Source organism: Grampus griseus, assembly GCF_964374135.1.
Source record: "Grampus griseus genome assembly, chromosome: 15".
Taxonomy (NCBI): Eukaryota; Metazoa; Chordata; class Mammalia; order Artiodactyla; family Delphinidae; genus Grampus; species Grampus griseus.
The window spans coordinates 58,483,754-58,499,693 of NC_139009.1; the positions used below are offsets into that span (position 1 = coordinate 58,483,754).

Consider the following 15,940-nt stretch of genomic DNA (forward strand, 5'->3'; position numbering starts at 1 on the left):
CCGCGGATACCGAGGGCTGACTGTATATCAGTGCAACTACTGGCAATGTTTTTAATTCTTGAGAATTGCAGTACCCATTTTCAAATTATAAAGAAGGTAATAGAAGTATGTAAACCCCTTTATAAACCATTTAACACAAACTTGAAAATGAGGTTTTCTTAATTAGAAATGCTCTTTTTAATATAAAGGGAATATTCCCTTACTAACTGCTGACAAAAACAATACTAACTTTCCAATTGTTAAATTTAAAAATTTGCGCATGTCCTAGAAAGATTAATATTCTTTTTTAATTTTAACTGTAAGTACTACTTAATAAATCATAGATACATGATATATAATGTAATAATTCCATGTTTAATTTCAGGTGCCTTGAATGGCTTCTAAACAATCTGATGACTCACCAGAATGTTGAACTTTTTAAAGAACTCAGGTACTTGAATTTTAAATAACTTTATTATCATTTGTTAATATGCAAGACATTTTTGTATAAAGTAAAAATATATTGCTTATGAAAAAGTGAACAATTTAATGAAAGGTATCTTGACTACATCATGAATTGAAAAAATGCTACACAAATTTCTTTTCTTTGTTGTAAATGATACAATGTGTATTATGAATACTCCTTTAACCAATTTTAATGTAAAAATTCATTGCTGCTATAAAACTATAGAAAAAGGGTTACCTCACTTTTGCTGGGCTCTTAGAGAATCTAAAAGTTTATTTTAAAAACCATCTTTTCCCATTGAGAAATTACATTTGAGGAAATTGCTTTAAACTTTTTGCTAAGCTTAGTGAAATTAAATTCACAATTAAGTTGGTCTTTTGAATTAAGTTTGCTTATTATTCCTTCTTTCAACAAATAATTTCTGAATGTCTACTGTGTGTAAAGGTACTATGTTAAGGGCTGCGAAGGAGGCAGAGGTGATTATGTCATGGTCTCTGCCCTCTAGGAGCTTATTTGTAATAATGGAGATGACTTATCTGCCCTGGGTCTGAGAAATTCAGAGTGGGAATGAACTTTTAAAGGCCAGTAGACTATGCAGTCACTTTCAGGCTTGCAGTTCCTTGACAGTGGTGCTTCTGAGACAAGGGTACAAATGTCCCTAGGAATGTGTGGCATTCTGATGGAAATATGCAAAACCAAAGCCTTAACATTGCATAGCTTACTGGGATGTCAATTTTAATGATTTTTGGGGGGAGGTGTGGGGAGGAGTAGGAGAGAAGTAAACACTTTTATGTTTAAGTACATTGTGGAATAGAGAGAATTAAGTTTCTTTGGATTTACAAGATGAAATACAAAAATTAATAGAAATGTTATTCTTATGGCTAGCCTACTCCTGGATTCCTGGGTCCTTTCCTTTCCTCTGCCCTTAAGAGGTACTTTGGTAGAAAAGTTTGAGAAGCATTATTCTACCAAAAAATCATCACCTAATGATATCAAGGCATAAACAAAGCTCTGCAGTGTGTTTGGTTTAAAAGTCATTAGGGGACTTCCCTGGTGCTGCAGTGGTTGGGAGACCGCCTGCCAATGCAGGGGACGTGGGTTCGAGCCCTGGTCCGGGAAGATCCCACATGCCGCAGAGTGGCTAGGCCTGTGTACCACAACTACTGAGCCTGCGCTCTGGAGCCCACGAGCCACAACTACTGGGCCCATGTGCCACAACTACTGAAGCCTGCGTGCCTGGAGCCCATGCTCTGCAACAAGAGAAGCCACCACAATGAGAAGCCCGTGCGCTGCAACTAGAGAAAGCCCACGCACAGCAACAAAGACCCAAAGCAGCCAAAAATAAATAAATAAATTTATTTTTAAAAAAGTCATTAGAAACACTTTTTCTCTTTTATAATTTCTCGTTGAGTTTTTTCAAAAGGAAGATAAATCATAGTGGTCATCTTAAAGCCCCAGATGCTCTTCTGGCTTTTTGTGGCTTCAAGGAAGGAAGGAAAAAGGAAAAAAGAAAAGAAAACAGCTAGTGATATTATTTCCATTCTAAATTTAAACTAACACATATTTCTTGATTTTAATCTCCTTAACAGTAATAAAAACATGTTTTATGACTAAGCAATTCTCTTAAGCCTAGAGGTGAAAGATAGACTTTGAAGATATATCTCTTTCAGTGAATTTTGACAAGTGTCTTTTTTTTTTTTTTTTTTTAATTGAATGAGGGGGAAAGAAAAAAGAGGAAGGCTGCCACTTTATCAGAGCATACTAAAACTTATCTTACTGGGACCTTGCTTTAACTTGATTAATTAGCACAGCAAAGCTCTTTGTTTCCTTGTCAGTGCAAGAAAAGACCTTTCACAGCATTACTGTCTGAATTAAAAGTATCCTTATGTTCGGATAGACTCTTTGTCTTGGGCAAAAAGACTGATGTAATTTTTAATTCCACAGTCTCTTTTGATAAAAAAGACTTAAAGTTTTCAGTTCCACCAGGGTCTTTTAGCTTGTGCATGAAGAGAGGCTCACTACTTCTATTTTATCTTTTCTAGTATAAATGTCATGAAACAACTCATTGGTTCATCTAACTTATTTGTGATGCAAGTGGAGATGGATGTATACACAGCCCTTAAAAAGGTATTGCCATAATATGATGTGTAAAGATATCCCCACTGCATTGCTTATAATATTGAAAAGCTGGAAACAGCTAGTGTCCAGTGGTAAGGGAATGGTTATAAATGTGAGAAAAGTAAAAGGAAATATGCCAAAATGTTAAGAAGTCTTTGTGTTTAGGGAGTTGATATCATGATTGATTTCAGTGGTATTCTTTATAGTTTCCTCTCCTAAGAATACATTTCTTTTTTTTCCCAGATTTTTTTTCAACAGTTAACATGTTGTTATTTACATTATCAGAAATGTTAAATGTTTTATATGTTTTTCAGAAATGTTTGCAAAATTGAGCTTTAGTTGAATTAATAACTTTATGATGAAGTTTTCACATGTTTTTCTAGAGAATGTTGAAATTCTTTTAAAGGTCTTTTGTACTTCAGGCATATATTTCAGTTCATCCTTTTGAAAGGTTTCAACATTTTTAATATAATTTTGTTTTCACAACGTCTCTGAAGAGACAAATTGGCTATTACTCTTGATCTGTAGATGGTAAAACTTAGAACTCTTACAATTATTAAGTGGCAGGCTTGAGGCAGAACCCAGGCCTGTGAATTCCAGTCCATTGCTTTTCCCACTGCATAATTTTGCCTTTAGCCTTTGTCCCTAGCTAACATGGGACAAAAATGTAGTTGAGTGGCTTCCCTGGTGGCGCATGTGGAAGATCCCACATGCCGCAGAGTGGCTGGGCCTGTGAGCCATGGCCGCTGAGCCTGTGCGTCCAGAGCCTGTGTTCCTCAGCGGGAGAGGCCACAGCAGTGAGAGGCCCGCGTACCGCAAAAAAAAAAAATGTAGTTGAGTCTACACTCACAGTGTAGTTGAGTCTATACTAACGCGGTCGTGAAATCTGGGAATAGTCACCTTCTAGGTTATATCATTGGGATTGTTTGTCTTATGATAGAGATGAGACTCTATTACTATTTTTCCTCAGGGAAGTTTAGTAACTGTGTTAACCAGTCATTAAAGGAGGGTAGAGAGTCCATTTCTATATCTGAGCCACTGGTAGTATTCATTCTTTCCCGTAATTATTGATGAATGCTTACTATGTGCCAGGCACTGCTCTAAGTATGTTACACATATTAATTCTTTTAATGTCCTGTGACATTGACATATTATCATGCTCATCTTACAAATGAAGAAATTAAGGCCCAGATTACAGAATGATGTAATTTCCCTAGCTATTAAATGACAGGGCTAGGATTTAAAAAACAGTAATGCTCTTCATTACTCTGCATACTGTCTCAACAGCAATTAAGACAATAAGAAACTCCTTTTTCCCCATATTTAATTTCTTTCTTTTATAATCTCACATAGTATGTAGTGAAACTGAATTAATTGGTGAGTAGAATAAATTAGTATATTTTATATATATATAGTATATTATATATAATATACATAATAGTGTGTGTATATTATATATATATACACACACACACGTAGAACATTTACCTTTTTAATACTATAATTACAGTGTGTTTGAGACCATAAGTACTTTTCAGGGATTAGCTTATTCCTTATCATATACTCATCTAGTTTTTATCTTTGGACCATGATTAATGCCATGATGAATTTAAGAATTCTGAGCATATCCTGTGATAGTTCTACTTCTTTCAATTGCTTGTAAAATGGAAATTAAATTTTTTAGATATTATGTTTTAAGGAAGCAGTTTGAAAATGTAAAATCATAAACTAAATGAAGTCTTGTAATTTTTTTAATTTATTTTTTTAACCTAGTGGATGTTCCTTCAACTTGTGCCTTCTTGGAATGGATCTTTAAAACAGCTTTTGACTGAAACAGATGTCTGGTTTTCTAACAGGAGAAAAGGTATGCCTGAAATTTTTATTGAGAACTTGTCTTTTTTGTTTTAAATTGAAATTTAATTAAAATCAGGCCCTGATAAACCTAGGGGATTTTAGAGCTGGAGAGGACCTTAGCAATGGTCTAATTCAACTCCGCATTTACACTGAGAAAATTGAGACTGGATAAAACAGACATAGAAAAAACAAAATTTTAATGGCCCTCAGATGCAAAGAAGTGGATAAAAATCGTAATCCTTAGCTCACGATTTTCATAGTTTACTGTCATTTTTAGTCCATGCATGGCCACCTTTTTCATTTTTTTAAATAATGTATTGAACCTCAGTGAACTAATCTTCAAGCACTAGAACATTAGTAACTTCAGTCTGCTCATGTGCTTCTTTCCTATTGTGTCCCTCTGACTTTGCTTTTAAAAAATGTTTAATGTTATGGCATTTTGCACGTCTTAACATGAATGCGTTACATAGTGATGTGCTGGTAAGCTGCCTCTCTGAAAAAATAATCACTTATTTGTAGCATTTTTTAAAATTTTCATGATACAAATTCTCCCAGCATGGCTAATTTCAGGCTACTAACGTGACACCACTGAATGTGGAGTTGGGAAGAAATGCGTACCATCGGCTCCTGTGAGCCAGCACAAGCCAGATCCAGCACACCACTGGACAATATATCATCCTGTTTTTTTGTTATTGAACTATTTCATATTGTGGTATTGATTTTCATTTCCTTGAAAACTAAGGAGACTGAACACCTGTTTGTGTGTTTATTGGCCATATGTTTCTTCTTCTGTGAAATGTCTGTTCAGGTTTTTTTCCTATTTTAACATTGTATTTGTCTTTTCTTACTGATTTGTCGGCATTCTTTATATATTCTTGATTCTTTGTCATAAGTGTGTGTTGCATTTATCTTTCAGTTTGTAGTGTTTTTTTTACTTTTCTGAAGGTGTCTTTTGATGAATAGAGGTTCTTATATTAAAATTTAGTGCTCTTTTTGTCTTGTTTAAATAAATTTTGGGAATTATTTTATGTAGTGAGATTTACTAGCTAATTATTTTTCCTTCAAGCTCATGAACCAAAAATGTGTAAATGACCATATCAATAAAATCTAACTTGATTTGCTTGAAGAACAAAATGCTAAACTTCTATCTTAAATTACACTTTAGAGCTACATTATGGCATTTAAAGAGGGATTTGAGAAATTATAAAGGAAAAAAGTAGAGGAGAAAATTTAACTTAAAAAACAGAGATAAAAGCTGAAAAAGATAAGGACCGTGGAGAAGCTAAAAAGGCAAAGGGGGTCTTCCCTGGTGGTCTAGTGGGTAAGACTCCATGCTCCCAGTGCAGGGGGGGCCGGGTTAGATCCCTGGTCGGGGAACTAGATCCCGCATGCATGCCACAGTGAAGATCCCACATGCCGCAACTAAGACCCAGCAAAGCCAAAATAAATAAATAAATATTTGTGGGGGTGGGGGAGCAAAGGGACTCAATGGAAACAATAGATGTTAGGTAAATGTTGACATAAATTTATGCTCATTTGAGCTCCAGTTGGATTAACTGCAGCAGTCCATCAAGAGAGAAATTATTCTGTAGCCTAAGTGCAGAAACTAGAATAAGAAGCTGTGGTCCCCTTCTGGTTTTCCCACTCCAAGCTCTCCATCCCAGCCTCAGTAGTGTAAAAGTATACATTTTAAGATAACTTTTCAGGGAAACATTTATTGCATAAGGCAAAATGTATGTCTGATGCCCTTGTTTTTCAGTGAGGACTTTATAAGTTGTTTATCAGTGAGGACTTTATAGGTTTATTTCATACAGTTTTTAAATTATAAAAGTGATGAATACTCAGGAAATAAGACCAAAAAAATCACTTATGGTCCCCTCACCCACTATATTTTAGTATATTTCTCTTAGGTTTTCTTAATTATTTGACTTTGCAGATATATATGGGTCAGGACTATCAGAACAATAGAAATTTTTCTGCACAATTATATGTAGGGATTGCTTCTTTTATTTACTATCCTTAATAGCAGCAAGGCTGAGTACACTGCCATGGGTATACCTTGTAATAGAGAACAGGCTAGGGATTATGTACAAGTCTCTGCTTGATAGCAGTAACTCCAGATCTTTCCTTCCCACTCATGAAAGCATATTAGAATGCAACTGAGAGTATTTTTAGAAATAACCTTAAATTATCCCTATAAGAAAAAATTGATAAACTTGAATTATTTTAACAATAAATACTACCCTTGTGTTGCAAATCCATGGCTACGATGTCTTTGTATCTTATTTTGTATTTTAATAGAGAATTAATATATTAACTAGTGTTCATCACATGTAACTAAAGCATAAATTAGAAAGATCCCAAGAAATGTTCCATGTCCTGTGTATCTTGTGAAGACCCTTGAGTGAGGCATCTGGGCTCTAGAGTTCCACTGAAGTGGTGGGATTCTGGAAAGATACCTGAACCCTAACCACCATTCTCAAGCCGCCTTTTCCCACCTTGCTGCACTGTAAGCTCCAAATTCCAGAAAGGTGTCAATTGAATTCCCAGCCCAAGGGTCTAATTAGGACCAAAGTTAATTTCCTGGGGCTTTTTTCTAAATCTCCCCAAGTTTTTTATCCACACACCCAAAGTTTATAAAATCCTTGAAAACTTTGAAACTAGCTTATTTGTATTCTAGTAGACGTGTGTGTGTGTGTGTGTGTGTGTGTGTGTGTGTGTGTGTGTGTCTCCCCCTGCCCATAAAAACATGTAGGAATAAATAAATTGATTTGAAAAGAATGGCTATTTAATTTAATCTGTTTTTTTGTTTTCTTTTACAGATTTTGAAGGTATGACCTTCCTTGAAACTGAGCAAGGAAAACCATTTATGTCAGTATTCAGACATTTAAGGTTACAGTATATTATCAGTGATTTGGCCTCCGCGAGAATTATTGAACAAGACTCTCTAGTACCTTCAGGTAAGAACATGATGAAATTATGATTTTAAGTAATATCTTTCTGATTATAATAGTAATATCATAGAAAAAAATAATGAGGAAAATAGAAATTATCCTTAATTCCAATAAGGTATACATTTTTATACCAAAGCAGAATCATACCATATAGATAATTTTCTGTGTTCACATTATATATTGTATTTTCCCATATCATTAAATACTCTTCAGAACATTTAAATGGCTATATAGTATTCTATAATGTGTGTGTTCTTTAATTTGCTTAACCAGCACACTATTTTGGACTAGACTTTCAAAAGACTTTTGAAAAAAAAATAAATTAATTAAATAAAATAAAAAAGACTTTTTTTTTTTAAAAAAAGACTTTTGAAGTACTATTTAGAGGTCAACTGCTTTTTCTATTAATACTCCTTAAATTTGTTATTTTCTGTTTTTTTCTTATCCTAATTAAGACTTTATGTCAAAGTAAATGTAATATCTTTGCCAATTAAAATTTTGAAACAATTACTGGTTTAGTTTTTTAATTTAAGTATCTAGTGCTTGTGTAGGATTAAGTTTAGTACTATATTTGCATTTAAGAAACAGAAAATAGAATTTGTTTGAAGATTGACTTGTAAATTTGTATAGATTTGTCTGAAAGTTGTAGGTTTTTTGACACCTCGGTTTTTAATATAGCTGTGTGTTTATAGATTTAAATTGTTAACTGAAATCTGTAATTTATTTACAAAAGTATTGAATGGAAAACAAACCCAGAGTTAACATTTCTGGTAGTTTTAAAATAATGCATTTTTTATAAAATCACTCTAGGCAGGTTTATAGACAGTGGTTTTTTTGGTTAATTTTGTATAAATCATTTGTATTACGTTTGTGTAGGTCGTGGGTCTGGGAGTTTTTTGTTGTTTGTTTGTTTTTTAAGCCACACTTTCTCTTGAAGGTTATGTTCCCTTATAGTATAGCAGTTCTGTAATAGTTTTAGTTTGTGTATACACCAGACCCTAGCAATGGGGTAATATTAGATGCCAAGGCCTATTACATACTCCCACTCTAATCATACTTGCATTTAAGGCTCTCTAGAAATGAATTTTGAAAGAGGTTAAAAGATAAAGTCTGTTGTAAAGTAGTTTAATTTAGGCGTTTCTGTGACGCAAGTGGATAAGCTTTGTATTTTTGGAATGCAAATGGGTACAAGTATTTCTAGTCTGAAATATTTTATTTATTATAAAATTAAAAAGAATTTGTATCCTAAATTTCTGACCAGATTTCAGCCATTTTTTTTCCTGACCTAAAATTACAATAAAGGGCATTATTTTTTCCTTTTAGAATATAAATGGACAAATAGTTTTTCCTATATATCCAAATAAAAGTTATCATTTCAAAAGCAGAGTATAAATTAAAATTATATCCCATGCTGTTTGTGAGAGGGCAGAAAGTGGCCACATAGCTCACATTTTTAAGGTACATTGGTAAATGCTGTCAATAGCAATGTATCCTAGATTTGAAGTAAATGAAAATAATTTCAATTACTTAGCTAAAATTGACTGCTCATTTTTCAGAAATAGTGCCAAACACGTGTTAACATTATTCAAAGTTATGCATTCAGTAATCTGGGGAATTTTAATGCATACATTTTGATCATCTTTAGGTCAGAATTAAATTCAAATAGAAATTAAAATAGAAAATATTAAATTTAAATTAAAATTTTAATAGAAATATGTTTAATTCCAAATTAAATCAGGATTTTGTATAGAAGCATTGTATTTTAGGATTTAACTGTGTCAAGCACAGTTGAATTCCATTATATCATGGAATTAGATTTACCTTAGGTCAGATCATTATGTGTGTTTCATTCCATGCTTTCATTGTCATACTTCCCTTCCCTTTGATACCTCTGACCTCTCTTGTTGCCATTCCTCCCTGACCTTTCTCTTATGTCTTCTCATGTCTTCCATCTCTTCTCTCCATTTATTTAGCTCTCCCAGAAGAGACTATTTTCCCTCTGTAGAGGACATTCTGTCTCTTAAGACACCGTGCTAATAAAGGGTTAGGAGGCCAGATAGTAATGGGCCAGCCCCCCAGTGCCCTTTCCAAATCATTGTTGCATATGATCCAGCTCACCCTCTATTCTTTCTCTTCTGATCCCTAGGCATTCTTCCACATTCATCTAAGACTTGGGCACTTAATTTCTGTCTGCCTCTCTACACCTGTTCAGTAACATAATGTGTCCATATTAGCATTCCATTTAGTACCCTAGCCTCCTAGTAATTTGACCTCAACTCCTGTAACATTTATCTTTGCTGATCGTTAAGCACTTGCCACCTATGAACCTTGTTGTAACCCAGAATTTCTCAGCATGAGAAATCCAGTAGTTTGCAAGCTGTACCCTTCTAGCATGTTCATAGCCTCATTCCTTTTACACTGTTGTTTGCTTTCCAATCCGTTTTTTAAAATAAATAAATTTATTTATTTATTTATTTTTGGCTGAGTTGGGTCTTTGTTGCTGTGTGCGGGCTTTCTCTAGTTGCTGTAAGCGGGGGATACTCTTCGTTGCAGTGCTTGGGCTTCTCATTGCTGTGGCTTCTCTTGTAGAGCACAGGCTCTAGGCGCGTGGTCTTCAGTAGTTGTGTTGTGCAGGCTCTAGAGTGCAGGCTCAGTAGTTGTGGCGCACAGGCTTAGTTGCTCCGCTGCATGTGGGATCTTCCCAGACCAGGGCTCAAAGCCGTGTCCCCTGCGCTGGCAGGCGGATTCTTAACCACTGCGCTACCAGGGAAGCCCTCCAATCCGTTTTAAGCCCCCCATTTTCTGCCAGTCTTTCAAACCTCCTGCCTTTTCTTCCTTTCAGGCCTGGATTTCATGTTAGATCATCTGGACCACTCTCTTTCACAGTTGCTTCCAGCTCTTTGTCCTTCTACTTTACAAAATTCTAAAACTAAATTAAACCTTCTTTGTTTCTATACCCTCTACTCTGTGCTGAGTACTGCTCCAGAGCATTCTGTAACTTTTGTATTGGTGCCACTGCAAACTCATATTTCAGTGCTAAGCCTGTACCTTGCGACTCCTTATATACTACTTTTACTTGGTCATTCCTCATTTTCATTTGCTTCAGCAATTATATATCAAACCTCTGCCACTCTGTTCAAGCTTCCTCTCCAATAACCTTGCTGTCAGTATGGAGTATGGGAACTCTCCTTCTATTTTTTTATATAAATTCTCCTTTAAATTTTTATATAAATTTTATATAAATTTTTGCAAGGTTATCAGGCAAAAATTTGTTTAGATTCCTGGGCTTCTTCACCTGTCCTTCCTGTCTTGTCCCAGAGGTTGAGGTGCTCCCTCCCTGTTCAAGCCAACCTTCTACTGTGTTAATAATCCTATCACTTCCTGTTTATTATGGAATTTTGCACTGTCATTTAATAATCTGTATCTTCAACCCCCTCCTGTTCTCCCTCAGCTTACAAGTGTGGTCAAATCTCTTATTGAAAAACAAAACAAATCCCTCCCTCCCCCCCCCCCCCCGCCCCCAGTCTTGACCCTGAGTCCGCTTCATGGTAACTGCTCTTGTCCTTATAATCACTTTCTTCAGAGTTGCTGTCTCTATCTCCTTACCTTTCAGTCATTCCTCAGCCCATTTCAGTCTGTCTTTGGCCCCGCTATTTCACTGAAACTTTCTAGCGAAAGTTAGGTTTGTCCTGTTTGTAAAATCTAGTGGCCTCATGTTAGTCTTACTTTAACTTCTCTAGCATTTTATATCATGGTTTGTTAGTTTTTTTCTTGAAATTCTTACAGTACTACCTTAGTTTAGAAATACTGTACTCTCCTGATTCTTTTCCGGTCTCTTTGACCATTGCTTCTCTTTTTCTTTTGTAAGCTTCTCTTACTCTGCCCACCTCTTAACTTCCTGAGGGCGCCCTTAGCGCATCATTGATATTTTCATTCTATATAGTGTCCCAGAGTGATTTCCTTCATTCATATGACTCACTGAAAGATTCTAGTTCTGACCTCTCCTCTGAGTTTCATACTTGAATATCCAACTGTTACTAGCCATGTGTAAATTGCTTCAGTTCATCTATTCAAAACAGTACTTATGGACCTGCCTGGTAACGTAGTGGTTAAGAAGCCACCTGCCAATGCAGGAGACACGGGATCGAGCCCTGGTCCGGGAAAACCCTGCATGCCGCAGAGCAACTAAGCCTGTGCACCACAACTACTGAGCCTGAGCTCTGGAGCCCATGTGCCACAACTACTGAAGCCTGCGTGCATAGAGCCCGTGCTTCGCAGCAAGAGAAGCCACCGCAATGAGAAGCCCACACACGGCAACGAAGAGTAGCCCCCGCTCGCTGCAACTAGAGAAAGCCCGCTCGCAGCAACAAAGACCCAACACAGCCAAAAATAAATAATAAATAAATAAGTAAATACATAAATTATTTTTTAAAAAAAACAAAACGTACTTATATCTTTCCCCTCCAGCTCTAGTCCCTGGTTTTTTCTTCCCATATTCGCTTATCAGTCATCAACATTAAAAACCCACCCAGCGGGCTTCCCTGGTGGCGCAGTGGTTGAGAGTCCGCCTGCCGATACAGGGGACACGGGTTCGTGCCCCAGTCCGGGAGGATCCCGCATGCCGTAGAGCGGCTGGGCCCGTAAGCCATGGCCGCTGAGCCTGCGCGTCCGGAACCTGTGCTCCGCAACGGGAGAGGCCCGCGTACCGGGGAAAAAAAAAAAACAACACCCAGCCTCACAGAAAATGGCAGAATCCTGCAAGTCATCCTGTCCTCCTCAAACTGTCTTCCTCCACATCCATTCACTATGTCCCATAGATTTTTTCCCTAGATAATTCTCAAACTCACCTCCTTTTTTTTGCCTGCTACCACTTCCTTGTTAAGACATCGTCATCTCTTGCTAGATTACTGTAGTACAGAATATATCTGTGTCCTGGTTGGACTGTATGTTTTTCATCTTTTTCTCTCAGGTACATAGTACAGTGCTTGACAGGTAGTAGGCACTCAGTTTGTGTGAACTAAAATCATTTTCTGAAACATACTAACTTACATATGGCCTAATACTGTATTTACTCTATCAGATAAGTTTAGGTTCTAGCTCCTAATCTAAGAACCTTAAAGGGGAGGAAGAAAAGTAAACAAATATGTGTAGATTCTTCAGTGTCCCAGGTAATATGCCAGATAATACATTTAACACCTATCATGTAACGTAATCTTTGAAATTATCAAGGTAGTTCCCATTTTATAGATGAAGTATTACTATCCTGTCATACAGCTAGTGAGAAGCAGAGCTCAAATGCAACCCCAAGTCTTTCCTATTCTAAAGCCCATATTGCTTTTGGCTCCATCTTACTTAGAAGAAGTCTGCTATGTTTAATCTCTTTAAGTTTGCATATCCAGTTGCAGAAACTTAAGCAAACTTAACTTTGAATTCAAACTTAACTTTGAATCACCATTCTTTTGAGTATGTTTAATTTTTTGGCTTTTGATAACAAAGTAATGCAATAGATTTATTCCCTTACTTTGCATTGTGGGCAAGAAAATAGGTATTCTTGTAACTTTTTATATCAGGAATTACTGTTGTGGGAATAATGGGGAAACTTAATGCTTAATATTTTTGTAAATTCAATAGAGATGATAATTGTTAAAGCAGTATGAATTTTATGAAAATAAGTTGCTTAAAATGAAAAGGTATATAAATTCATGTAATTAGTTTTATTGAGAAATACTGTACTCAGTAGAGTAAATTTGTCATCTTTTGGAACTAGATTTTTAGGTTATTATACATGAAGATCTTTGAGATGAACTTCTCCATAATTTTATACTAATATACCTATAGATGCTCTCTACAAAATATTCTTTTATCCAGATAGGAATTTTTTATTATGTAGACTTCCTTCACCTTCATGATCTAATTCTGACTTAACGTGTTTCATATAACATTCAACCTGTAGGCTGTTTTTTGCTATATGCTTTACTGGTTGTGAGTAGATTTTTGTATGTGTATATACCTGAATATACACTGTTTCTTTGATTTAAACAATAAAACTAGGCAAATTCAGGGCGTATCTTATCTGTCTGTTTGTGTTTTAAAGTTTTGTAAATCTAAGACATTTAGATTTTCAAATAGTATACTTTTGGAGACCCCCTTCCCCATATCCTTTGTATAAGACAAGAGAAATGATCTAAATAAATTCATTCTGACTTATCTCATTTATTCTATTAGAAAAGTACTGTGTTTACATTCAAAACTGCTGTCGATTAGATCTGCAGCTGCTGATTTATAGCACTGTCAAATGCCACTTTGATGTGCCCGTTTTGAGTTTTTGTTTTGTATTTTGGTCTGATAAAGTTTAAAAGTGCTTAAATTTGTTTTCACTGAGTGGAAGTTTCTTGAAGGCACTTTTTCAGAATCTTTCCACTGAACACTAACTCTGCCAAAAAGGATTCTGGGAAACTCTGCCTAGCGTATCTGCGTTTTGGGAGATATGTCTGCATATAATCGTATTAAAAACTCTGTATAAGGCAAATTGTTTCACTTATTTTTATCCCATGTTTTTCAATCTCATTTTATCAGAGATTTCCCCCTGTGTATCAACTGTCAACATTGCATTTGAACTAGTGGTTCTAGTGACATATTTTGGGGCTGCTGCTACTGGATGAACTACCTGTGACCAAAAAGATATCTAGTTTGACTTTTTACCCTTTTAGATTAAGGCAAGAAAGGACGGACAAAAATGTGTACCCACATTTTTAACTTGTTAAAAATGCTTTCAGGGAATTCCATGGCAGTCCAACGGTTAGGATTCGGCGCTTTCACTACCGAGGCCTGGGTTCAATCTCTGGTCAGGAAACTAAGATCTCGCAAGCCAGGTGGCGCAGCCAAAAAAAAAAAATGCTTTTAGTTTTAAAGGAGTTTATTCAAAGTTGTTGAAACTAAATTTTAAAACATTTTCATGGGATATAGCTTATATGATATTTGAGAATATGAATGTGTAACCCTTTCATTCCATTTTTATAAATGAATCATGAAAAGCCATATTCTATCTCTGGATCAGTGAGTTTCAAACTACAGGCATAACCTGTAGTGAGTTGAGAAATCATTTTAATGGGAAGGGATCAGCTTTTTTTTTTTTTAATAAAATACAGTAAAACAGAATTTTAAAATCCAAATACCTTGCAAATAAGATGAACAATATGTGTGTAGGTATACAGAGTCACATAAATTTTGCTGTTAGTCTTTACCTACTGAAAATGAATTGTTTGTGGCCTAGATATTCAGCAGTTATTCCGTATAATAGCAACAATATTATTTTAGGGAAAGAAGCACTCATAAGTGTATTTATAGAGAATTTTAAGGAAGGACACCAATAAATCAGTGCAAGTCATCTGGATACCTTTTATTAGGTAGAGAATTATGAAGTGAAAACCCAGATTTTAATTGCACTAGGGTTTTTCCCCTGCCTTTCGGTAGAGGTAGAGAAATCATTTAACTTAAAAATTAGAAAAACTACCCTTTTAGTTGGGAATAAATAAGAGCAAAAAATAAATATGGTGCTAAGCCAGTTCTGCTTATATTTTTAATAAATCCATGTTTTATGTAAAATAATTAAAATTTCAGCTTCCACAGTGTCATTTTGTGGAAAAATTATATGCTTATTATTAAAGGGAAGAATATCTATAATTATTATATTCCATTTGCAATAATTTAAATTATAATAGTTATCTAAATCGTGTCAAAATTATTTCTTGAGTTGCATAATTCATCTAATAATTTAGAGATGGTATATTTCTCATTAATTGTTTTTAGATAATTTAATTTAGGAACAATCCATTATTCAGTTTTCTATTAAAGCTTTTGTTAAAACTGAAAATATTACTTTTGGTATGTTTCTCACAAATGAAAAATAGTATCAGCTATGAAAAGGAAATTATTAAATACAAGAATATACTTTTAACTAAAGTTTTAAATGTATGTGATCTAAGTAGAGTCTATCCTAAAGCAAAGGAAGATAACATTTACCACTTTAAAAATCATTAAGCTGTATCGTTATAGCATATTTATAAAATACAAATTACCAGCTTTACTTATTGCTGTTTTAAACTTGAATTTTAAAATGGTAAAAATTTTATCAGCTTCTTAAAATTTTTAAATCCTTTATGTTTTTCCATATTTCTTATTATTCTTATATGTATTTTTACATTTTAGAATGGCTATCTTCTGTGTATAAACAGCAGTGGTTTGCTATGCTCCGGGCAGAACAAGACAGTGAGGTGGGGTAAGTATGGTACATCATAGCATTGTTCATTAAAAAGAAAAATTTTTTTTTTTTACTGAAATATAGTTAATTTACAATATTGTGTTAGTTTCAGGTATACAGCTAAGAGATCCAGTTGTATAATATATATTTTTCAGATTATTTTCAATTATAGGTTACTGTAAGATACTGAATATAGTTCCCTTTGCTATACAGTAAATCCTTGTTGCTTACCTATTTTATGTATAGTAGTTTGTATCTGTTAATCTCATACTCCTAATTTATCCTGCCACCCCTCCCTTTCCCCTTTGG

General features: G+C 34.9%; 1 protein-coding gene across 1 annotated transcript in view; it reads left to right on the forward strand.

The window, feature by feature from the left end:
• Nucleotides 1-15,940, forward strand: part of GMCL1 (germ cell-less 1, spermatogenesis associated) — a gene marked incomplete at its 5' end in the record, with an annotated part of 48,267 nt that overhangs the window by 12,058 nt on the left and 20,269 nt on the right. The window contains 5 exons of the mRNA XM_082672624.1: nt 365-430; nt 2,488-2,572; nt 4,337-4,427; nt 7,240-7,377; nt 15,580-15,649. Of these exons, the coding sequence (XP_082528750.1) occupies nt 365-430; nt 2,488-2,572; nt 4,337-4,427; nt 7,240-7,377; nt 15,580-15,649 (450 nt within the window). The remainder of the gene's footprint in view (nt 1-364; nt 431-2,487; nt 2,573-4,336; nt 4,428-7,239; nt 7,378-15,579; nt 15,650-15,940) is intronic.